The 24532-nt window shown below is 42.0% G+C and overlaps 1 protein-coding gene across 1 annotated transcript; it reads left to right on the top strand.

The window, feature by feature from the left end:
* Window positions 1-1317: 1317 nt before the first annotated feature.
* On the top strand, window positions 1318-16399 carry LOC113031154 (uncharacterized). The gene is made up of 3 exons (XM_026183087.2): window positions 1318-2154; window positions 6304-6430; window positions 12952-16399. The coding sequence occupies exons 1-3, from the start codon at window positions 1882-1884 to the stop codon at window positions 14547-14549; spliced, it is 1998 nt and encodes a 665-aa protein (XP_026038872.1). The 5' UTR covers window positions 1318-1881; the 3' UTR covers window positions 14550-16399.
* The last annotated feature ends 8133 nt before the right edge of the window (window positions 16400-24532 follow it).

Here is a 24532-nt window from a genome sequence, read left to right as displayed (position 1 = left end):
AGTGTCGAACAACCTTTGTACAGTTAAAGCCAGCAGTTACTACATGACAGAAACACCAACGTTATCTCTTTTATGTGTTTATACACAGGTCACGCTGATTACTGAACAAAAACCCAAAGATCAGATGTTGAACAGATTTATTTGCTCTCTCTCCTCCTTAAACATGTTTTTAATCTGTTGAACTTATCAGAAAAGAGGCAGATGAAGTGACTGAAATGGTGCTTGTTAAAACACTGGCTTTGGGATTTGTATAAAAAGTTTAACCCATCTGAGAAAATTATTTCCACATCCATCTGTTCTTGGGAGAACATTACATAAATATGACCATTCTATTCTGTCAAAGACCTGACGAGCATCCAGTGATAATAAAGCTGTATCCTTAGCATCAAATTTCTCATGAACCCTTCTTATGTTGTGAAACCCTTGACGTTCTAGTACAAAGCCATTTTAATCATTATGAACTAAATGTGTGATACTAATCTTCTTGCTAAAACTTTACAAAGTATTTCAGTGTCCAAACCCGTCTGACTTATTGGTCTACATGATGAGGTTTCAAAGTAACCATTGCCTGTCTCAGAGTGAGAGCCTCATTTTGATATGCTTCTTCATACATGTTAAAAAGCAATTATTAAATAAAAGGAATTAAGCCATGGCTTTCTGCCATCAATTAAAATACAGTGAAAATAACAATGAATAAAGTTTGACAGGTTAGAGTGAAATGGCAATCATATCAAGTCAAGACAAAGTAAACTTTATTGTCATCTCTGCTATATCCAGTGCAGCATACAGAGAGATGAGACGACAAGGCTCTAGTTACATCAGTGCAAAGCAAGCTAATAAATAGATATAAAAATGAGACAAAAATACATACATAAGCTTGAGAGTTACAAGAGTTACATATATATTTCACCTGTAATATTCTGAATATTTGTAATTGAGCTAGTCGTATACATTTAGAGCTACTTCTTATATTTTGTCAATGTTGTAATATGTTGTATTATTCAATTTAGTTCAGTCTTTTCCTGAGATATTACACGGGTGAAACGTTGCCCTGCTTTATTTGGGACTACACAGCATTTTATATCCCAGCCTTTTGGATATTGAGACACAGAAATACACACACAAGAACAAACTCGTTTGATTATCTGTGTATGCATGAATCTATAATAAGTGCCAGACAGAATACGAGCTGTATTAACAGTAAACAGTAATATTACTAAGAAGGCGATCCAAAGTCACACCGCAGTGTGGCGCTGCAGCTAGCGCTGTCACAGCAAGAAACTTTATGGTTCCATGTCTGCTGTGGATATCTGTGGGGCATTTGCGTGTTCTCCGTCTGCCTGCGTGTATTTGCTCCAAATATTCGCCCTTTTCCCACAGTCCAAAGTCCTGCGAATTTGAGCTGATGGCTCTTCACTAAGCTAGACAAAGTGCTTACAGTTTATACCAAAGGCCTGCCTCCAGATGTTTTGAGTGTGCAAAACTAGTGCGGCGTATACAACCTCATCATCCTCCTAAAATACACTGGAATACTCACGGGAATACATCGCAGTAATATAACGTGTTTATGTCTTTTCTTTATCTTGGAGTGTCGTTTTTATTTGGAATGAGGCATTCACTGAGCAGTATGAGACTAAGTTGTGGTTGTGCAGGATTCCCAGCAGCATTCCTGTAGGCTCCGCCAACAGCTGTCCAAGTGAGACTGTCCGGCAGAGCGCAGGCTAGAGGAGGGGAATGGGACCGAGAGCTAAAGCAGTGAGTTCATCAGGACAAACACACAACGGATACCGTTCCACAACAGGTATTCGAAGAATTTGAAGAGACAGCCAGACTTTTAGGGAATTCATTCAGCTTGAATTTTTAGGAAAACGGTATTCTGTGATGTCTTTCCAAGACCTTCGAGACTCTTTTGAAACGTTCTCGCAATACATGAAAACGGGGCGCAGTCGGAATAAAGAGCGATTGCAAGCCAGCCTGGCCGGGTTATGCGAGCTTGGGCTTCTCAAACAGAGACAGGAAAGCAGGGTGTTGCGCGCTCTTGGGATCAAGGACCCTTCGTCAACCGGGGGCCCGGATTGGGGAGCTCTATGCTCGGAACTTTGTGCTATGGACGCACCAAAAGGGAAGGAAAGCTGTGGTCTCAATCTCCACCATGTAAGTTCTATTTGTCCTAGCTTATTAGCCAAATTAATATTAAAGTTAGTATAGCCGACGTGAAAGCCAGCTACTTTAAATTTCAGTTGATCCGTTTTCCAAAAGTTCGCATACGAAGACAGCTGATCCCATACATAAGGGTGTGTGTGTGTGCGTGTGTGTGTGTGTGTGAGGGGGGGGGGGGGGGGGGGGTAGCGGTGTGTAGTGCTAATACCCGTGCCTCGTTTCTTAGCATTGACTTGCGCTGACTTGTAGGGATTGATTGGCTTTGAAATAGCTTCTTGCTTTTACATTACGATGGTAACTATAACGACCTAGAACGCGAAAAATGTCGGTGGCTGCTCTTTGTGCGGGGTTAGTGCATGAAAACGTGGAGAGCCAGGCATACATTACCATTTTTGGTCAGTTTGGGGGAGCTTCATTACATTATCCATTTTATGCTGAACACAGTGGCTTATCCAGAGATCTGTCTGTTGAGTTTGAATCATTTCTCACATGAAGACTGAGGTCATTATTTTGGCATTACACCAAACCATCTTTGACTCTTTAAAATGAATTCCACGAATCAACAGCAGATAAGAAGTTGCTCTGTGGCCTCAGGATGCAGTTCGGATTCTCATTCAAATATCAACTTATATATTTATATCATTGTAAATTATACATTATGCTATATATTGCAGCACAATGTAGCATGGGATAATCATTTACAGTTTTGGAATTTAATACACTATTATTATCTCCAAGGATGCTGCACTTTGTCTTGGTTTTCACTTCCAGAAATAAAGATGCAATTTAAAAAATGTAACCATGTCAACAACAGTTTGTAGTTTGAAGTATAAGACACTGTTTTTCACATTATAAAGAGCCATATTCATTCTGTGCAAATCTGAAACTCTTACTGAAACGAGGTAACATCTGAAAGACAAGTAGCTGCCATTTCTATCAATAAATCTAGTGTGCGCTTAAAACATGAGTGAGACAAATGTCCTCCTGTAAAAGGATGCAGCAGATGAGCTGCTGACTGTGACAGTGAACAGTGTAAGACGTGCTACATGGTGAATGGTGGAGTTTGTCCGACTCGGGATAAATAGTTTAAATGTTACAACTATGCCATATAATTCTTTTTATATGACTTTGCACAACACTAGGAGCACTGGGAATACAGGGCTTGATTGTAAAGAAACAAATAGTTCCATCTTGTGACTTTCTCTCTATCTACAGAATTTAGAAAATGTCCAAACTACTCTTAAGGTTGCACACAACACTCTGCCCTAACCCCAAGAGAAGATATTGTGACTTGGAACATTTGCCTCTTGGTTTTTCTTTCTGTTTTTTATGTAGCTCATCGGTTAATTCCTAAACCATGACACCTAATGCAGTGGCACTATGGCTTCATATTGGTTTCATATATAATTTGGACTGGTTGGGACTTATAGAGGTTAATACTGAAATTAGTCATTCACCCCTTGCTCCCTTGTATTTGTTTATGTGTGTGGCAGTACTGGAAAAAAGGGACAAAAAGGCCTTATGTCTGCAATGTGGGAACAAAGACAACTAGACTGAAAAAAAAATGATGCGTATGCATGAAGAGAGGGTATCTGTGTTTATTAGTGAGGAGTTGCTGACAGCTGACAGCAGGTGGGGAAACAGAGCAACCTTCACAGTGGCCTCCAGCGTGTAAAGAGATTAATGAGAGGGTATTAGGCAATGTGAATGCATAATGTGTAGTGTGTCTGTGTGAATGCAATTCAATTCAATTCAATTTTATTTATATAGCGCCAAATCACAACAAAAGTCGCCTCTAGGCGCTTCATAAATGCACTCTGCATTATCTAACAACTATGTTAATCATAACTGAATACAAGGTCTGATTGTGTTCCTCCCTCAATAAACCACCAGAACAATATGGGAAGGACAGTTTTCTTAAGGTAGGGGGACACATTCAAATCTGTATAAATGCACTGCAAAAATAGGAAAGACTCTGTTTACTGCCAGCATTATTATTATTAGGGCCTCTATTTATAGTGAAAGCTAAATTAACTATAAACTTTAGAATTCAAAAATTGCATTTTGCGGCCTACAGTGGCATACTGGCTAAATGTTTACTCCCTGTGAATAAACCATGTTTCTTATAGCTTAACAAGTGAACTGCATGTTCACTTGCTAAGCTATAAGGTACCTGTTATTGTACATGACGTAGTTTAATTGTGATAGTAAGTGTTTGTGGGTGTAGCTGTCTGTTAATGTCTAGGTCACTGCTCTGTCTGTTTCTACCTACTCTCATCCCGGGAACGACTAGAAAGTATTTTTGCATCTGCTCACACAGTTGTGCAGTTAGGGAGTAGTTGTATGAGATTCCAAGAGATTCCTATGACTTCATTTAAAAGTATGTATGATGTCAACTTCAACGAATTATTAAATTATTACATTTACTTATATTATTAATGATTATAGGGTCCCTTGGGGGGAATGTTCCCTCTAAGCTGTGCACTGCTGGCACGCTCTCTGCACACAAAAAAAAACTAACCTGAATTGAAATGAAAATGAAAACTTTAACAATTCTGTTCTGCATGTTAGTCAGTGACTGGCTGCTCCCGTATGGGATCAGAACGATGCCGCCTTATCCCACAGTCCAGCCAATGATGCGATTCACATTCGTATGCAGCTAATCAACGTGGTTGACAGGCTATGACAGCGTCCTTATGTGCGACACCGGTGTTTTAGCAAAGCGGCTGATGTGGAGTGAAGCCACGTTAATGACAACGTGTCCAACCATTGGAGATGTGAGCAGGACAGACGGAACAACTGACGGACAAAGTGTGGACTTTATACCAGTTTTTAAATTGTGTTGATCGGCCACGTAAAACCAGAGTTATGATAAAATATCTGCAATGTTTGTTTTTCTTCCTGAATACTGTCGTTGTTTCTATTTACTGCAGGAAGAAACGGTAAAAACAGCGTTTTATAAGGAAAACGCTGGAAAGCCTGTGAGCAAAACAGCCCCCCTCCCCCAGCCTTTCCTATTGGTGGAAAAATGACATGGCAACATGGCATTTAGTTGTTTAGGGAGGGGGAAGTTTTAGGAGTGATGGCGTGTTTTGAGAGATTTGAGACGTTTAGCACAAATCTTGTGTAGTTAGTGTGTAGTTAGTGTGTAGTGTAGTCAATAGTTGTGTTGTGTGTCAGAACAATGAGGCGCCTGCTGAATGTTACAGGTGTTACAGCAGTGACACATCTGCTGCTGTCAGGCCTGCAGGTATCAGGCTGTTGTTCTCCTTCATCTCATAGTGGACAGAAATTATTTTTTGGAGCGGCACAAATAATTTGTGTGGCATCAGATTTGATGCAGAACAGCTGATTGTTCTGTAAATAGTTTGAAATGTTTGTTTAAAAAACGCTTTGGCTGCATTTTTAGGTAAACAGCTGCAAAAAACTTTGTTTGCAAAACTCAGTTACTTTTTTGAAGAAGTAACTATATAATTAATTGCCCAACATTGGTCATTATTTACTGTATTTGCAGACAGAGTTACAGGACTCTCTCCCAGACCACAGACTCATAATACAGTCAGAGCTTTATAAAAAAATAAAAAAGAAGAAGTTGTGTTTTCAAACTTGGAGTTCAGGTTATTTTTCCTTCCAATAGTGTTAACATGCTGCACAGGTCATGAACTAGATTTATTTAAATTTTCATTGTAAGTGGGCTAAAGCAGGTAATTAAGAGTAGTCTAACATAAATGCTGTAATTTGATTACTTTAATAAACATGTAACTTGGATGGATTGGATGCTGGCGTGACCACAGTGCACACGTCTGCTGTTGCTCACAGTGGTCCAAGGGACGCTCAGGGAGTTTGTGTGTTCGCTCACACACATGAAACATTAGAGGGGACGTTGCTTGGGGGTTGCATCAAGAAGGGTGTTCAGCGTAAAACTAGCAAAGTAAACATGTAGAGCTGCTGTGGCAGCCCAAAGCCATGAATGCCAAAGCCACTGTTACATTTAATATACACCACAGCGATGAGTAGCTTCTGTATGGGAAGAAAATGTGACATAAAATGTGAACACAAATAGAAGCACACAGCTTTGGAATGAATGTTCAGTCTTTGATGATTTTTTTTGACAATTTGAATTTCTTTCTGTGTGTATTACAGAGCAGTCTGCAGTTTACTCCCTGGGGTTTAAGCACATCTTTAGAAGAGCAGGTGGCAGAGCTGAAGGTGGACTGTGAAGTCAAATCATCAGATTCCACTGATCTGGATGCCAGCCAACTCATTTCAGGTAAAATTCAGGGCAGGGATAGCTCAGTAGGTAGAGTGGTGGCTCCATGGTTCGAATCCACGGAACAGTCCCTACACACTGCTCCCCGGGTGCCCAATAGCTGCCCACTGCTTCACTGAGTGAATGGGTTAAATGCAGAGAGGAATTTCCCCAATAAAGGGGATCAATAAAGTATACATTATTACATTGAAAGGCTCACATATCTCTATTATATGATCCAGAACTGGAAACTAAGATTGAAAAATACAATCATTTGTGTAAGTTTTAAAATCATATTTATTTATTTTCATTTATTAACAGTTTAGGAGTGAAGAATAGACAGAAAAGAGAGGGCGGGAAAGACATGCAGCAAAGGGTCACAGGTCAAATTCAAACTGGGGCATTATGGAATTAAGGCTACATTTTTCCATGTGTTTGAATTACTTTGTATTTGTGTGTGGATTACTCACAAAAGCATGCATTTGTGAGTAATTTAGATCTGTCATGGGAGCATGAAATTCTATTAATGTCAAAAGTTCCACACGGGAAAGAAATCAACAGCACATTGTGCTAATTCAACAAGTGTAGAGCTCAACAGCTACGTGTGCAAACAAGCCATGTTGCATGCGACAGTGTCTGCTTTGTGAACACTGCAACAGATGCACACTCCTGCAGTAACTCCCTGCTCTTGAAGCTGAATCCTGCACGCACCAATCAACTGAATTTAGACTTTTCGGACAGCAGTGCCCAAACGAAGAAAAACCTCTAGTTTACCATTAAAGTAATCCAGTAACAGCTGTCAGCATTTCCACTGCTACGCAGAAAACAATACGTGTTGACAGTTAATTTGGCTAACTTCATTTTCCAAAATGTAAAGAGATATAGTTTCTAACAGAGCTCAATGTTGCTGCCACAAACTGAGGTACACTGGTCCATCAAGTGACCAATCACATTAATACCCCGCTTCCTTTGGGCTCCGCCCTTCAAACACTTAAAGGTCAGTTTTTTCCAATGAGCATCTCCAAAACTGCAGCTCTTGTGGGACTGTTTACCAGTACTGACACCTCAGTAACAGTAATAGTGGTGATCCAGTGACAGCGACAGCCAAGGCTCATTGATGCATGTGGGGAACAGTGGCTGGGCCGTGTGCTTTGATCCAACACACAACATAGAGTAGCTCACATTGCAGAAAAAAGTTCATGCTGGTTCTGATAGAAAGGTGTCAGAATCACAGTGCATCACAGATGTTTGCTGTTTTGGCAGCAACACGGGGACCAACACAACATAATTGGCAGCTGGTCATTAGGCCTAATCTGTGTAAGTACCACAGTTTACTTTTAACAAAGACAGAATGATTTTACAGATCTTCGTTTGTTATATGTATGAGACTAGTAGACTCACAACCATGACTGGAAAATAGATGCGAAGAGAATTACTAGTGTGCAAAAGCATAATCAGTAATATCAATAGCAATCTAAGAATATGCTATAATCTCACACCATCCTCTTCAACTAAGCCAAAAACAGATATTGTAGTGGAGGTATCAGAAATACACAGCATTATGGCACTGATTCCTTCTTTAGCACTATGGTCACCCTGGTGTGTCGGCCAGAACACCACTGAAGGCCAAATTGTCCCAGAGTACAGAAGAAACAGCTTGAGGTTTGGTTTGAGGCACTTTATTCTCACGACTCAGTTCCTGTGGCTCTAAACACGGGTGTGCGTGTGTGGTTTGTTATTATTCACGCACACATCACATCCCATCGACAAATCCACCTCTCGTCCGACACTAAACTGGCCACCTTACTAACTGGATGACGTCACCTGACGGTGGGCTGGCTCAAACTAACAGAAGCTTAAACATTAAATGAACAGTATATAAACTTACAAACACCTGTATAAGAACTCAAATAGAATTATCCTTTGAACTTGGGGCCTTTTATACAGATATAGTCTTGCTAAATGAACAAAAAACAACACACACACACACACACACACACACAGAGAGAGAGACCCATTAACGACTCAGTTCAGAAGGACTGAACGGGGTCACCGTATCACAAAACAAATTGACATCAACAGGTTTGCAGGCGTTTTGGACAAATGGCAGGGTCAGGAAATAATATTTTTCAGAAAAAACTACCTGATTTCGTCAGTGGAGGAGATATGACTGAGTAAAACCCTGAAAAAGTAAAATTTAATTCATAAGGAAAATGTATACACATATGTATAAAAATGACTTTATTTCCCAATTTAAACATGTAGTACAACTCTTAAAATGTGTCTTAATTACTAGTAAACTAGTAAAACACACAGGAAGAGCCCATTTTCATATTCATGTTGACCTTCAGAGTGTTTCCCTGGCTGCCACCTTGTAACATCCTTTGCTTCCCACTCCACTGTATTAGCCAGTAAACACTAATTAGTGCTTTGAACTGATGCATAATACAACCCAAATTATTTCAGCCATCTTGGGTGCCACTGTCAGAAGAAATGGACGATATAGTAAATGATCATTTGACACACCTCAGCTTTAAACAGGTGATTTCATTCCATTTTAGTCTTTAAAACTGGAGATTTTGCTGTGTGATTTTTGTTATTCTTAAAGTGACACTAGAGAGTGTCTATATGAGTCCACTCCTCTGAGTGTTAAATGAACACTTTTGATAGTGTTATATTTTTAAAAGTAACCTAGTCAGTTTTGAAGATTAACAATGACTAACACTGAGCAGTGTTGATTTTCTAACACTGGAACATAACTCAAAATGTTAGAAATATTCCAGTGTTTGAAAATCAGTACTGGAGATTTTGCTGTGTAGGAGAAAGATTTGTAGTAAACAAAAATTGACAAATTTTAGAATTACATATGCCACATTCATTGTGTTTGGGTTTTTTTGCTTGTTGTTTCAGTACAGTGCAGTGGAATAAGCAAAACTGATTAAGTCTAAACAGTAGCAAAGTTCAGCTACAGTTAGCTGGATCATACCTACAGTTGCTTGCAAGGGTATTCGGCCCCCTTGAACTTTCCCACATTTTGTCACATTACAGCCACAAACATGAATCAATGTTAAGACCAACACAAAGTGGTGCACACGTGAGAAGTGGAACGAAAATCATACATGATTCCAAACATTTTTTACAAATAAATAACTGCAAAGTGGGGTGTGTGTAATTATTCAGCCCCCTGAGTCGATACTTTGTAGAACCACCTTTTGCTGCAGTTCCAGCTGCCAGTCTTTTAGGGTCTGTCTCTACCAGCTTTGCACATCTACAGACTGAAATCTTTGCCCATTCTTCTTTGCAAAACAGCTCCAGCTCAGTCAGATTAGATGAACAGCGTTTGTGAACAGCAGTTTTCAGATCTTGCCACAGATTCTGGATTGGATTTAGATCTGGACTTTGACTGGGCCAGTCTAACACATGGATATGTTTTGTTTTAAACCATCCCATTGTTGCCCTGGCTTTATGTTTAGGGTCGTTGTCCTGCTGGAAGCTGAACCTCCGCCCCAGTCTCAAGTCTTTTGCAGACTCCAACAGGTTTTCTTCCAAGATTGCCCTGTATTTGGCTCCATCCATCTTCCCATCAACTCTGACCAGCTTCCCTGTCCCTGCTGAAGAGAAGCCCCCCCAGAGCATGATGCTGCCACCACCATATCTGACAGTGGGGATGGTGTGTTCAGAGTGATGTGCAGTGTTAGTTTTCCACACATAGCGTTTTGCATTTTGCCCAAAAAGTTCCATGGTGGTCTCATCTGACCAGAGCAGCTTCCTCCACATGTTTGCTGTGTCCCCCACATGGCTCGTGGCAAACTGCAAACGGGACTTCTTCTGGTTTTCTGTTAACAATGGCTTTCTTCTTGCCGCTCTTCCATAAAGGCCAACTTTGTGCAGTGCACGACTAATAGTTGTCCTGTGGACAGATTCCCCCACCTGAGCTGTAGATCTCTGCAGCTCGTCCAGAGTCACCATGGGCCTCTTGGCTGCATTTATGATCAGCGCTCTCCTTGTTCGGCCTGTGAGTTTAGGTGGACGGCCTTGTCTTGGTAGGTTTACAGTTGTGCCATACTCCTTCCATTTCTGAATGATGGCTTGAACAGTGCTCCGTGGATGTTCAAGGCTTGGGAAATCTTTTTGTAGCCTAAGCCTGCTTTAAATGTCTCAATAACTTTATCCCTGACCTGTCTGGTGTGTTCTTTGGACTTCATGGTGTTGTTGCTCCCAATATTCTCTTAGACAACCTCTGAGGCCGTCACAGAGCAGCTGTATTTGTACTGACATTAGATTACACACAGGTGCACTCTGTTTAGTCATTAGCACTCATCAGGCAACGTCTATGTGCAACTGACTGCACTCAGACCAAAGGGGGCTGAATAATTACGCACACCCCACTTTGCAGTTATTTATTTGTAAAAATGTTTGGAATCATGTCTGATTTTCATTCCACTTCTCACGTGTGCACCACTTTGTGTTGGTCTTTCACGTGGAATTCCAATAACATTGATTCATGTTTGTGGCTGTAATGTGACAAAATGTGGGAAGGTTCAAGGGGGCCGAATACTTTTGCAACCACTGTATATTCATAGTGCTTACAGAAAGCTAGCATGCATTCACTTCATTTACTTGACAAAGATAAGCCACAGGGATGTGCAGTCATGCTGTGTTCTCCTATGCAGGGGCACAATTACATACATTTACCAGTGATTCCCAAACTTTTTTGGTTAAGCCCCCCTTTGTTTTACAAGAGCAATCTTATTGTTTACATGAGATGAATTTCTACAATGGCAGATAGAGCCAAAATACTGTTATTGTTAATCTGACTATCTGCAGGTTTTACAGGCTTACATACACACATGCAGTTACTGTCCCTCCATTTACAAAAGCAGAGGCGTCACGGTGTGATTATTTTACGTGTAGTTGTTTTTTCCTGTGTAATAATATTCAACATTTCTATTAATACATTTTTCAAAAATGCCTCTGTGCAAAATGGTTTCAAAAACATAAACAGCTGTGGGATCCTGTTTGTCTGTGATTTGAACCGGGGGAACAAATTATGGCAGGATCAGCCTGATGTTATTTGTATCCCACTGTAACTTTACTGTATACAGAGCTAACATCTCCAAAATGTCAGGTGTAGTTAGTCATTACAAAAAGTGTTTGTGAACTAAAAATGTGGGGTACTGTTTGTCCGTGAGTTTGAGAGCCCAGCGCTGCTCCCGACGCAGGAAAAACTAATTCTGTGGCAGAGACCTACTGTACCTCGGCACTTGTGCAGGTGAAGCCAAAGGGAAGATATGCTTCACCATATTTTCTAGTCTTTGGAAGGAAGTTGTTTGTAAACAAATTTGGTGATGCTTCATCTCCTGCTTTGCGTTTGTGTGGGAGCCCCGTCAAAAACCTGTCCATTACGCTAGCAGTGTCCAAACATTCTTTCTTTGTTTTGTTTTTTTCTTTTCATACTGTGCCCCCGCCTGCAATGGCGCTGTGCCCCGCCTAGGGGGCGCGCCCCACACTTTGGGAACCTCTGCATTAATCTATAATTGATCAATATATTTGTTGGTGTGTATGATGGAGGAAGGACGAGCTATCCACAGGAAGCATTTTGAAAAAAAAATGACCAGGCTTGTGAAGTTGAACAGCTCTAGTTGTTCAGGTTTTTATTTATGGATTTGTAAAATCGATTTACATACATTCAGATTGTTTTGTATTTGTCATCGGACTGAAGCACAAGTTTGCAAGTATTCAAAATGACTCACAAATCATTGCATTTGTAAATCTTAGCTTGTGTTTGTGGATCATGTCATACACATTTGTGAGCCCTTTCAGATAAGTTTAACCCCATAGTGATGAAGAAATTTATTCCTAGAAACTGGTGGACTGTTGTTAAAAGGAGAACACGGCCCTGTCCCATTTGTCGAGTGTTGCTGCCATCAACTTCAAAATGACCTCTTTTCTATTTTCTATTATGAATAAACTATAGATTTATAAGATTCTGTTTTTAATTTACATTTGACATACATGCCAACTTTTCTTAGAACTGTAATTGTATCATATTTTCATAAGCAGTTCAGTTTCACATCTATAACATAGAGCGACAGACAGTAGCCGATGTTTTATCGGTTTTCTAATAATTCCACTCTTGTGGAAAGGTGCCTTTTTCAAGTTACTGCACATAAAAGGTGTCATATCCTAGGTCTAACCCTAGCCTTTCTTGACACCTGAAAATTTAGCTTATGGCTGTAAAATAAAGACAAAACATTGGTGTAGACATGTTTAATGGTTATCACACTGACGTTTTATTTTAAATCCTTGCAGTTTAAGCACATGGAAGAGTCTAGGCATATTATTCCTCTAATAAGGTTAATAGATTATTGAGTGAAAACTACTGTATTGTTTGTGTATCAATTATAAGTGTCACACTGGTCCATAGTTTTTCATTTTTATCTGCAGTGGTCAAGATTCATAATTACAGGTAAATGTTCATTAAAGTGAGAACTGACATCAGAATGATCATATGTATTACCTCTGCTTTTTATTTTTGTTAGGGAAAGCCCGTGTAGCCAAGGAAAATGGATCTTCTGAAATGAATTGCTACCCCGTGACCTCATGTTCCCTCTCAGCCCCCGAGGGGAGTGGTGAGAAAGAGACAAAAAAAACATACATGTCCACCCTGACAAGACATGCCATCGTTACGGGTGCTTTAGGGAAATTGAAAGAAGTTGACCCCAGTCTGTATGATTATCAACAAACCCAAAAGGTTGAGACTTACATATTTGGAGTGATTCAACGACGAACTCTACCCACACGGCCCTCAAAGCCTCGTACGAGCCTGGCACATGATGCCCGAGTTGTTAATGTGGTAAGGCAGAGTAGTTTATGCCAAAAGGATGAACAACATTTACCAAAACAGGAGTTGGCTCAAGAGATCATTGCACCCTCCCAGTGGTCAGAAGGAATTGCTTCAGAGGCTGGCCTTAACCTAGATCAGGAGCAATACCTTAGGATAGGGCCTACTGAAGATCCCCCACTCCCATATCATCTTCAGCAAAAGGGGCTTTATACCAAACCCAGGCAAGCCTCCATGACGCTGCTTGACTATCCACATGGTAAAGATGTCCAACCAGACTCCAGCACTACTGAGCCTGACTTATCCCAACGTCTCCCCAAGTACCAGTCGCCTCCAGCAGCAGCAGCAGCAGCAAAGTCTACTCAACCATCTTCTCCCGAAGATCATCTGGTCAGTGCCGAGTATATTCCGGGTCAGCCTTGTCGGACCTCCAACCGAGCTTATGCACATCACCACACCAACCACCACAAAGGTCCTGGGGTGTCCAAATCCAACCGATGTGCATATTCTCCAGAAAGACTCTATCATCAGGAGCAGCAACCCACGGCTTTTCATATCCAACCCCCAAGGTACAGAGGAGGCCCAAAGAAATGTCGATCAAATGAAGACAGAGGTGGTGCCAGCAGAAAGCCAGGGAAGAAGGCGTGCAGGTCTCAGTCAGAGAATAGCTTACAAAGGTTTCCAGAGCGCAAGTTTAATACAGTCGAGAAGGATGGTAGTGGAAGTGGGAACGCTGGAAGGGGAAGCCGCGGTAATCAACCCAGAAGCAAAAAGCAGCAACAAAGTAGCGGTAGCTACAGGCGCTCGCTGTCCACTTTGGAGCTCAGCCAAGATGAAGCTGATCAGCCACCTGTGACAATACCTGTGCAAAGCAACCAAAACTGCTGTCTTAGGCGCACACGTAAACCCCGTCCTACACACGCATCATATGCTTACCCCACAACCTCACACCATTTCCACCATCATCAGCACATGGAGTTTCAGTTGGAAAGGGACCAAACGCAACTGTGTCAGGCCACCGATGATTATTCTCACGCAGGTCAGGTAGAGTCTGAGTCGAGCATGAGTGAGGCTGACTCTCCAGATTCCAGCTCATTGTCCAGTGATTCAGATGAAAGTGGTGGTCTGGTTTGGCCACAGCAATTACCCCCAAGACTTTCCCTCCCATCAACACTTGCTCCATCTGGAGCACCTCTGCAGCCTAAGGCTTTTGTCAAGATAAAGGCCTCACATGCACTTAAAAAGAAGATCTTGCGCTTCCGTACTGGTTCACTGAAAGTAATGACCACTGTATGAAGTGAAACGAATGCCAAAGTGAAGTAACATGAGATGCAGTCCTTGAGTTTATGTACAGTGATGACATATTACATGGAAATGCTAATGAACTGATTTTGGACATGAATGGGTTTTAGTCTCAACAAGCAATGAAGGAAATGGCTGTCACTCTATGCATCTCCAATCTCTGTTTCAAAAGTAAGATGTAGAAATGACATTTTCCATGATAGTAGAAGTCTTAAATAGATGACTCACGCTAAAAAAGTCCTTGTCTTTGTTCAGATAAGTCCTGAAACACTGTCACGCATGCACATGTATATCATATTCCAAACCATGTATATCTTCACTTGAACTACCCTGACACAAATGAAAACGATAAGGGGCCTAATGTTAGACCAAGACTTTTGTTTGGGACTTGGTTGTATAAATCACAACACTACAGACTGTGTGTCTGTAGTGTGAAATTCATTTCACAACACTACTCCTCTTAACCCTTGTATGGTGTTCGGGTCTGTGAGACCCGTGTTCAGTTTTTTTCAAAAGAAAAATTAAACAATTAATTATTTTTTCACGTGTAAATGTGTTGTGTCTTTCCACTCACTCCACTTGATTATAACTGATTTATTTATAACATTTTATATAAAAGAAAAACGAGAAGCACATTAATTCATAAATGTGATCTAACAAAGGTAAAGGGAAAAAATTAACCATGTTTCCTGTTCATATGTCTTGTAATTGGGATGAAGTAAACATCTGTTGAGTAATTTAACATAAAATTGTTTGATAGTGTTAATTTGGAAAGCCAAAACTCTAGCGGGTCCACCAGACCCATGAACACTGGCTGAGTAACAAAAATACGAACACCACACAAGGGTTAAGGCACAACATACCAACAAGGTTTCACTAGAAACCAAGTTTTAAAGGTTTTGGTGAGCTTGCTGTCTGAATGTGCCTACTTTTACTCACCCAAAATGGTGCTATGTGTAAATCAAAAGCACTTATGAGCAGAGCTTAAGTACATTAATATTAATTTGTTTTATTTAATATATTTGCATTGTTTAGTATGTCGTATGAAAGTAAGTCATTCATTTATAGGTATGTAGATGAGCACAGGCTAGTAGAACGACTGCAGCATTTAAATAAAGTCATTGCCAATCGTATTTAAATGTATTTGGCAAATAACTTGACCCCAGTTCAGTCACAGAGAGATGGCAGACTGATAGTAGACCAGTGACTCTGTCTTTATTGCCTGTTTATCATTTTACACATTTACAATAATTTTTAACATTAAGTTTTGTTGCTATCTTCAACCACTGTGTGACTCTGATGTCTCTGATATCTAAGGCTTAATATTCTCTTTCAAGTGTGTAATGTCAACTTTACAAAATTAAGGATGCAATAAGTTGGACAAGGGATTTAAAAATAGCAGATTATTTGAAATCAATCACCATAAAAATGAAATAATAAATGCTTCTATTGTGACAATGACTCAGCACACACACAGGCAGCTTTGCAGGGTGAGTGTCCATTTATTCACAATGTTTACAACACCACAGCACTGAGCACACTCATGTCTCCAGTCCCAGCAGGCTACTCAAACGGGGTGATTGCTCAGACAATCAGTCCCAGCTGCCCTGGAAAACTGAGCTTTCTGGTAACGTTAAATCAAACCGTGCTCTTTTCCCAAACTTAGCCAAATATCTTTGGTGCCTATGAGTAACCAAACAAAGGTCAGCTGCTCTCTTCAAAGCAATTTTGTGATCAAGACAGGAATAAAGTAAAAAAGGTGTGGTTATTATTTTATGTTCTTTGCCTTACCAAACAAAGTGCCTTTAGGTGGCTGCTATATAAATAAAATTGAATTGAACTGATATTTGTGTGTGTGTGTGTGTGTGTGTGTGTGTGTGTGTGTGTGTGTGTGTGTGTGTGTGTGTGTGTGTGTGAGAGAGACCAAAGGGGGATTTCTATGGGCTGGGCTGTTTTATGACTTTAGGATTTAGCTGTTTCAGTTAACTGAAGGGGAGAGGAGAGAACATGTCAACACAGCAGCAAAAGAAAAACTTGCAGCCACATTTGAAAATATTTAACACTGAGTCAGAAACCAGTCGATTTCAGCTTTTTTGTGCTATGCTACAGTCCGTTTATAGCTTTTTCTCCATTCCTTCATTCCTCCATCTGGTAGTAGTTAGAAACAGAACCCTCCCTTCTGGCCAAGAACCGAGAGTATTTCCTGCTTAGTTGGTGGTGGGACAGAGAGGCATAGAGCCTGCAGAGGAAACCCCAGAGAGAGAAACAGAGGCACAGTTAGAGCGTGGGAGGAGGGTGAACGAAGGCCTCATGCACATACATCTGGCTTTCATTACCCAGACAGAGAAGGTGATGGTAAGTGAGGGCAGACAGACAGAGGGCTTGTATATGTGCCACTTTTGGAGATACTGTACATTTCTCTCTTATTTTGATGTTTTTCTGACTTTCACTAAGTTTATCTACATTTCAAAAGCTTGGAACCGACTTTCTAAACCTGCCTTCACTGTAAACAGAACAGCAAGAAGGCGTGGCTCATTTTTTTCGCTATTATTTTAACTTTTTTCTGTTTGTAAAAACATGAATCTTGGTGCTCTGGGCCTTCAATGTAAAGCTCGTGTACTAGTCGTGTCAGCCAAGTCCTGAGGGAATGACAGAGCCATCAGAAGAGTAGTCAAAGAGCAAAAGGTTCAAAGAATTTTAAAAAATAAGAGCACACAGAGAAAATGGTTTGGTGTGAATGTTTAATCCCCCTCTAACAGTTTCTCCCCAGGGACACAACACAACTGATATTTTGACATCATGTTTAAAATGCAGTCAGTCCAAAAAACATAATTATGTTAAACTTAGTTACTCAGGATTTATGGTTTAGCAGGAAATCTCCACCATGGCTGTGTCCTATCTGCGAAACACTTTGAAAACCTACGACATAACCCAACGTGAGTCTCCCAAAATATGTGCATCAGAGCGACAGACCCCACCTCAAAAGCACAGAGAGAGACCACAACTCCCCACAAAGGCCAAGAGCTAAACTAAAACACTGATGTTTAATGCTCATGTCAGCTTTGGTAACATAGAAATCTAGTGTAGTGTATTAATCTTCTTGTTTTACTGTGAAGTTGTAAAATGGTGTATTGAAACATGTTTTAAAGAGCTCAAACAAAGAAAGTTCTTATGTTCCCCAATGACTAATATATTGCTTTAAAGTTTGGAGATGATCCAGTGGAAACCAAAGCTCTGAACAGGCTGAAACCTTTGGCTTCTACAAAGTGTAAACTTGAGATTTTTATTTATAGTGTGTGAGTTTGTAAAACTTTATCCATTCATTGTTATGTCGTAGGGCAAGGGTGGGCAACTCCAGGCCTGGAAGGCTGGCGTCCCTGCAGGTTTTAGACATGTCGTTGAACCAACACAGCTGATTTAAATGGCTAAATTAGCTCCTCAACATGTCCTGAAGTTCTCCAGAGGCCTGGTTATTTAGCTCGTCATATTGCAGCCACAGAAATTATTTTGTCCATGAAACCATAAAGCTGCACTTTCTTTTTGCCTTATAGTCTGATTTGTCATAACTTTTCCGTTTTGTGGTAAGCTTTTCTTTGGCTGTCACTTCTTCACCCTGACCTGTCTTATTTGGCTCAGCAGAACTAAAATATATATCCTGCTGCTTTTACACACGCACTCACATAAGCTCAGCGATTCTCTGCGCGATCAACCTCTCACATGTTTAAGCTGCCGGAGATTTCACTTGTCATGTTTGCATAGTAAGCTAACGATTGATAAGACGATGTCAGAGGAATTGGTGCAAATTATCGTCACTCACCAATCAGTGCTGTTGCTCTCTATACACAGTTCGCACGATTGCAAAGTGAAAGCAAAAAACAAGCGCAAATTCAAACGCGATTTCAATATGTCACATATTGACAGTGGCTCACCGATGCCAATGACATGATTACCCAGCTACATTTCCGAAAGAATGCAAAAGCATTGACATATATTTTTCCTTCCTACGATAGGCCGACGGGCAGGGCAGAGATAGATTTTGGTAGCCCGACTGGAAAAATCGCTAGCCCCGGGATGTCGGGCTAGCGATATTGCAAGCCTTGTATCTGATTGAGGAATCACTCATCTTTGGAAAAGAGAGTTTATTACAGAGAAATGTCTCTTTCCAAAATAAAAGCTATACTATATGCTTCTTCTGGGCTATATTCTCAGCAGCATATTAAACATATCAGGTCCCCATAAGGAGAATCATGTGCTAACGGCTGTCTAAATGACTCGGGTAAAGTTTGTAGCATGCGTGCTTGTTGTTTTTGTCTGCTTCCACTTGTCTTTGCACCAGGATGATGTCGGTGTAAATGTGCAGTCATATTCATTGTGTTCCCACTAGTGTTTTCAGGTTAATCTGAAATGACGTTAACGCCACAACACGGCAAATCTCCGTTAACGAGCTATCCCTGATCGCCCCGTGCGTGGGGCTGGACTGCCAACACATTAACGAGCTAACTGTGCTAACACACTAGCTCCCACCCATGTAATTGAGCATTGCGTGGCACATCCAACATACTGTTTTACTTTAGTCCATGACGCGCTTACCTTCAGGGTCATACGTCACATGAAAACCAAAATAATTCCAAACGCCAGATCTGAATGAGGGTGGGGGAGGTTCAGTTTGCCATGTTGCAAGGAGAGCTTAACTTCTGTCTGGCTAGCTTGCCCTGCGCTCAGTGAATCTTCGTTCGACTACTCCGCCTAGGCTGCACTGTCGAGCGCAGATCCACTGAGCGCTCAACACAGACAGCATCTTGGAAGTTCCAAGAAAGTTCCAAGTTCCAAGAAAAAAAAAACAAAAAAAAAACACAGACAGCATCGACAGAAGGAAAGTTGATAAAATAAATTAAAAATTTTGTATTGTTCGATACATATGCGTACCGAACCGAAAGCACTGTATCGAACGGTTCAATATCGATACGAGTATCGTTGCACCCCTAATATCGTTGCTGGGTGTTATATATATATATATATATATATATATATATATGTATATATATATATATATATATATATATGTATGTATGTATATATGTGTATATATAAAAAAAAACACCCAGCACGCCCCTGCGGGCGGTTTATCCTTCAAGCTCGGGTCCTCTACCAGAGGCCTGGGAGCTTGAGGGTCCTGCGCAGTACAGTGGGGCAAAAAAGTATTTAGTCAGCCACCGATTGTGCAAGTTCCCCCACTTAAAATGATGACAGAGGTCAGTAATTTGCACCAGAGGTACACTTCAACTGTGAGAGACAGAATGTGAAAAAAAAATCCATGAATTCACATGGTAGGATTTGTAAAGAATTTATTCGTAAATTAGGGTGGAAAATAAGTATTTGGTCACCTCAAACAAGGAAAATCTCTGGCTCTCACAGACCTGTAACGTCTTCTGCAAGAAGCTTTTCTGTTCCCCCACTCGTTACCTGTATGAATGGCACCTGTTTGAACTCATCATCTGTATAAAAGACACCTGTCCACAGCCTCAAACAGTCAGACTCCAAACTCCGCCATGGCCAAGACCAAAGAGCTTTTGAAGGATACCAGGAAAAGTATTGTAGACCTGCACCAGACTGGGAAGAGTGAATCTACAATAGGCAAGCAGCTTGGTGTGAAAAAATCAACTGTGGGAGCAATCATCAGAAAATGGAAGACATACAAGACCACTGATAATCTCCCTCGATCTGGGGCTCCACGCAAGATCTCATCCCGTGGGGTCAAAATGATCATGAGAACGGTGAGCAAAGATCCCAGAACCACACGGGGGGACCTGGTGAATGACCTGCAGAGAGCTGGGACCAAAGTAACAAAGGTCACCATCAGTAACACACTACAACGGCAGGGAATCAAATCCCGCAGTGCCAGACGTGTTCCGCTGCTGAAGCCAGTGCATGTCCAGGCCCGTCTGAAGTTTGCCAGAGAGCACATGGATGATACAGCAGAGGATTGGGAGAATGTCATGTGGTCAGATGAAACCAAAGTAGAACTTTTTGGTATAAACTCAACTCGTCGTGTTTGGAGGAAGAAGAATACTGAGTCGCATCCCAAGAACACCATACCTACTGTGAAGCATGGGGGTGGAAACATCATGCTATGGGGCTGTTTTTCTGCCAAGGGGACAGGACAAGTGATCCGTGTTAAGGACAGAATGAATGGGGCCATGTATCGTGAGATTTTGAGCCAAAACCTCCTTCAATCAGTGAGAACTTTGAAGATGAAACGAGGCTGGGTCTTCCAACATGACAATGATCCAAAACACACCGCCCGGGCAACAAAGGAGTGGCTCCGTAAGAAGCATTTGAAAGTCCTGGAGTGGCCTAGCCAGTCTCCAGACCTCAACCCCATAGAAAATCTGTGGCGGGAGTTGAAAGTCCGTGTTGCTCGGCGACAGCCCCAAAACATCACTGCTCTCGAGAAGATCTGCATGGAGGAATGGGCCAAAATACCAGCTACTGTGTGTGCAAACCTGGTAAAGACCTATAGTAAACGTTTGACCTCTGTTATTGCCAACAAAGGTTATGTTACAAAGTATTGAGTTGTATTTTTGTTATTGACCAAATACTTATTTTCCACCCTGATTTACGAATAAATTCTTTACAAATCCTACCATGTGGATTCATGCATTTTTTTTTCACATTCTGTCTCTCACAGTTGAAGTGTACCTCTGGTGCAAATTACTGACCTCTGTCATCATTTTAAGTGGGGGAACTTGCACAATCGGTGGCTGACTAAATACTTTTTTGCCCCACTTTATCTTAGCTGTTCCCAGGACTGCGCTCTTCTGGACAGAGATCTCCGATGTTATTCCCGGGATCTGCTGGAGCCACTCGCCTAGCTTGGGAGTCACCGCACCTAGTGCTCCGATTACCACGGGGACCACCGTTACCTTCACCCTCCACATCCTCTCCAGCTCTTCTCTGAGCCCTTGGTATTTCTCCAGCTTCTCGTGTTCCTTCTTCCTGATATTGCTGTCATTCGGAACCGCTACATCGATCACTACGGCCGTCTTCTTCTGTTTGTCTACCACCACTATGTCCGGTTGGTTAGCCACCACCATTTTGTCCGTCTGTATCTGGAAGTCCCACAGGATCTTAGCTCGGTCATTCTCCACCACCCTTGGGGGCATCTCCCATTTTGACCTCGGGACTTCCAGATTATACTCGGCACAGATGTTCCTGTACACTATGCATGCCACTTGGTTATGGCGTTCCATGTATGCCTTGCCTGCTAGCATCTTGCACCCTGCTGTTATGTGCTGGATTGTCTCTGGGGCATCTTTACACAGCCTGCACCTGGGGTCTTGCCTGGTGTGATAGACCCCAGCCTCTATGGATCTTGTGCTCAGAGCTTGTTCCTGTGCTGCCATGATTAGTGCCTCTGTGCTGTCTTTCAGTCCAGCTTTGTCCAGCCACTGGTAGGATTTCTGGACATCAGCCACCTCCTCTATCTGCCGGTGGTACATACCGTGCAGGGGCCTGTCCTTCCATGATGGTTCCTCGTCTCCCTCCTCTTTCTTGGGTTTCTGCTGGCTGAGGTATTCACTGAGCACTCGGTCAGTTGGGGCCATCTTCCCAATGTATTCTTGGATGTTCGTTGTCTCATCCTGGACTGTGGTGCTGACACTCACCAGTCCCCGGCCCCCTTCCTTCCGCTTAGCGTACAGCCTCAGGGTGCTGGACTTGGGGTGAAACCCTCCATGCATGGTAAGGAGCTTTCTTGTCTTTATGTCAGTGGCTTCCATCTCCTCCTTGGCCAGCCCAGCAGGGTACCTGATCACGGGCAGGGCATACATGTTGATGGCCCGGATCTTGTTCTTACCATTCAGCTGACTCCTCAGGACTTGCCTGACCCTCTGCAGGTACTTGGTGGTTGCAGCTTTTCTAGCGGCCTCTTCATGGTTCCCATTCGCCTGCGGGATCCCCAGGTACTTGTAACTGTCCTCTATGTCTGCAATGTTGCCTTCTGGTAGTTCAATCCCCTCAGTTCTGACTACCTTCCCTCTCTTTGTTACCATCCGACTACACTTCTCCAGTCCGAATGACATTCCAATGTCATTGCTGTATAGCCTGGTAGTGTGGATCAGTGAATCGATGTCTCGTTCACTCTTGGCATACAGCTTGATGTCATCCATGTACAGGAGGTGGCTGACAACTGCTTCACTAAATGAGTGTTACTGTTTCTTCGACCCCGTCTGCGCCTCGGCGTTGTACTCCTCGTTGTTTTATCTTTGGTTTTATGTTCTCTAGGTGATTGTACGCTAATAACTTATGATAGAGACACGCTCCTGAATCTTCGGTTTTCCTGTTCTCAACGTCTGGACAGCCTTGGGACCGCGGGTACCGCTATCCCCCTGATGCCTGTCTCCCCCACCAATGTGACCTACTTACCTCTTCCCATGCTCCGCAGGAAACGTCTCAGGAAACGGGATAGAAGGAGTGGTGTCCGTGTCCGCTTCAAGGCTTATATCAGAGCCATGGCTACGGATTACCCTGCTACAAGCCGTGAGCTATCTCGTTTCATCCACTATCTCAGTAGCCGCTTTGCGGCTAGATTGCTAACCCACCATTGGATATGCTCCGTCGGCCTTCAAACCTACTCTGCCTGCCCAGTGGCTTACCACTCTGCTCGATCTTGGATAACACCGCCTGGCCGTGGTGTTCAACACAACAACCTTAGCACCTTGCGACGGGCTACTACTAAGGACTTGGCTCCTCGGACTCGGATGGCCTTATTTAATGTTAGGTCTCTTTCAAATAAGGCCTTCCTCCTTAATGACTTTTTTCTCACCACGGGACTGGATGTTCTATTCCTGACGGAGACATGGACTTCTCCGGGTGAGTTCATCCCCTTCTCTGAGCTTCTCCCTCCTGACTGTGCCTTCTTTAGCTCACCTAGGCTTAATGGTAGAGGTGGTGGCTTAGCCTCGGTTTTTAAAAATAAACATGAAGCACGGCTGCTACCCTCCCCAACCTATTCCAGCTTTGAAGCTCAGCTATTGGAATTGACTGGCTCTCGGACTACTCTGTGTGTTGTGGCTTATCGTCCGCCTAAATACCATAAGATGTTTATCTCTGAATTTGCTGACTTTTTGGGATCCATTCTTTTTAAATATGGTTCTGTTATTATTTCTGGTGATTTTAACATTCATGTCTGCTGTATGGATGACCAATTGGCTAAAGATTTTCTTGCACTGACTGACTCTTTTAATCTTATTCAGTGGGTGAATGAGCCTACCCATGTTAAAGGCCACACCCTTGATTTGGTTTTTTCATTTAATGTGGATATTTGCATTAAGGAAATTAGAAATACTGGACTTTCTGATCATTCCCCGGTTATCTTCGATGTTGACCTGGGCAACACTGGACAATACTTAGAGGCTCCTCTTTACCCTACGCGTACTATTAATGCTGATACTGTGGTCAACTTTTCTACGTCTTTTGTGAACTCCCCATTTATTATGCTGGATTGTTTTACTCCACACACGCTTGAGAATTTTACTAATACTCTTTTAACTACTTGTTCCTCGATTCTTAACATTGTTGCACCTATCAAAATGAAACGCCCCAGAACTTACTCACAATGTTGGTTAAATGATTCTGTTCGTGCTTTACGACGTATTTGTCGGCGGGATGAGAGGAAGTGGAGGAATGATAGACTCCAGTCATCATATGATATTTTACGTATTAGCCGCTCAAAGTTCCAAACTGCTGCCAGAATGGCCAAAGCGGCTTTTCTCTCTAAAATTATTACCACTAATGGTGATAATCCTCGAATTCTATTTAAAATTTTTAACTCTGTGGTGAACCCCTGCCCCTCTATGCCACTGCCGTGCTCCCCGGGTCTTTGTGAAAAAACTATTTTTTAGATAAAGTTTTATCTCTTAAATCTACTCTTCCTTTGGTGACTGATAGTATGTCTATTCCTGATTGTTCTGCTACTC

The sequence above is a fragment of the Astatotilapia calliptera genome, chromosome 10 (assembly GCF_964374335.1).
Source record: "Astatotilapia calliptera chromosome 10, fAstCal68.1, whole genome shotgun sequence".
Classification (NCBI taxonomy): Eukaryota; Metazoa; Chordata; class Actinopteri; order Cichliformes; family Cichlidae; genus Astatotilapia; species Astatotilapia calliptera.
This window is presented reverse-complemented; position numbering and strand designations above follow the sequence as displayed.

Excerpts from the sequence above, each read along its gene's own strand:
- LOC113031154 (XM_026183087.2), top strand. The coding sequence starts at position 1,882 with ATGTCTTTCCAAGACCTTCGAGACTCTTTTGAAACGTTCTCGCAATAC. Across the intron at positions 2,155-6,303 it reads GTGGTCTCAATCTCCACCAT|AGCAGTCTGCAGTTTACTCC; the intron begins GTAAGTTCTATT and ends TGTGTATTACAG. Across the intron at positions 6,431-12,951 it reads TGCCAGCCAACTCATTTCAG|GGAAAGCCCGTGTAGCCAAG; the intron begins GTAAAATTCAGG and ends TATTTTTGTTAG.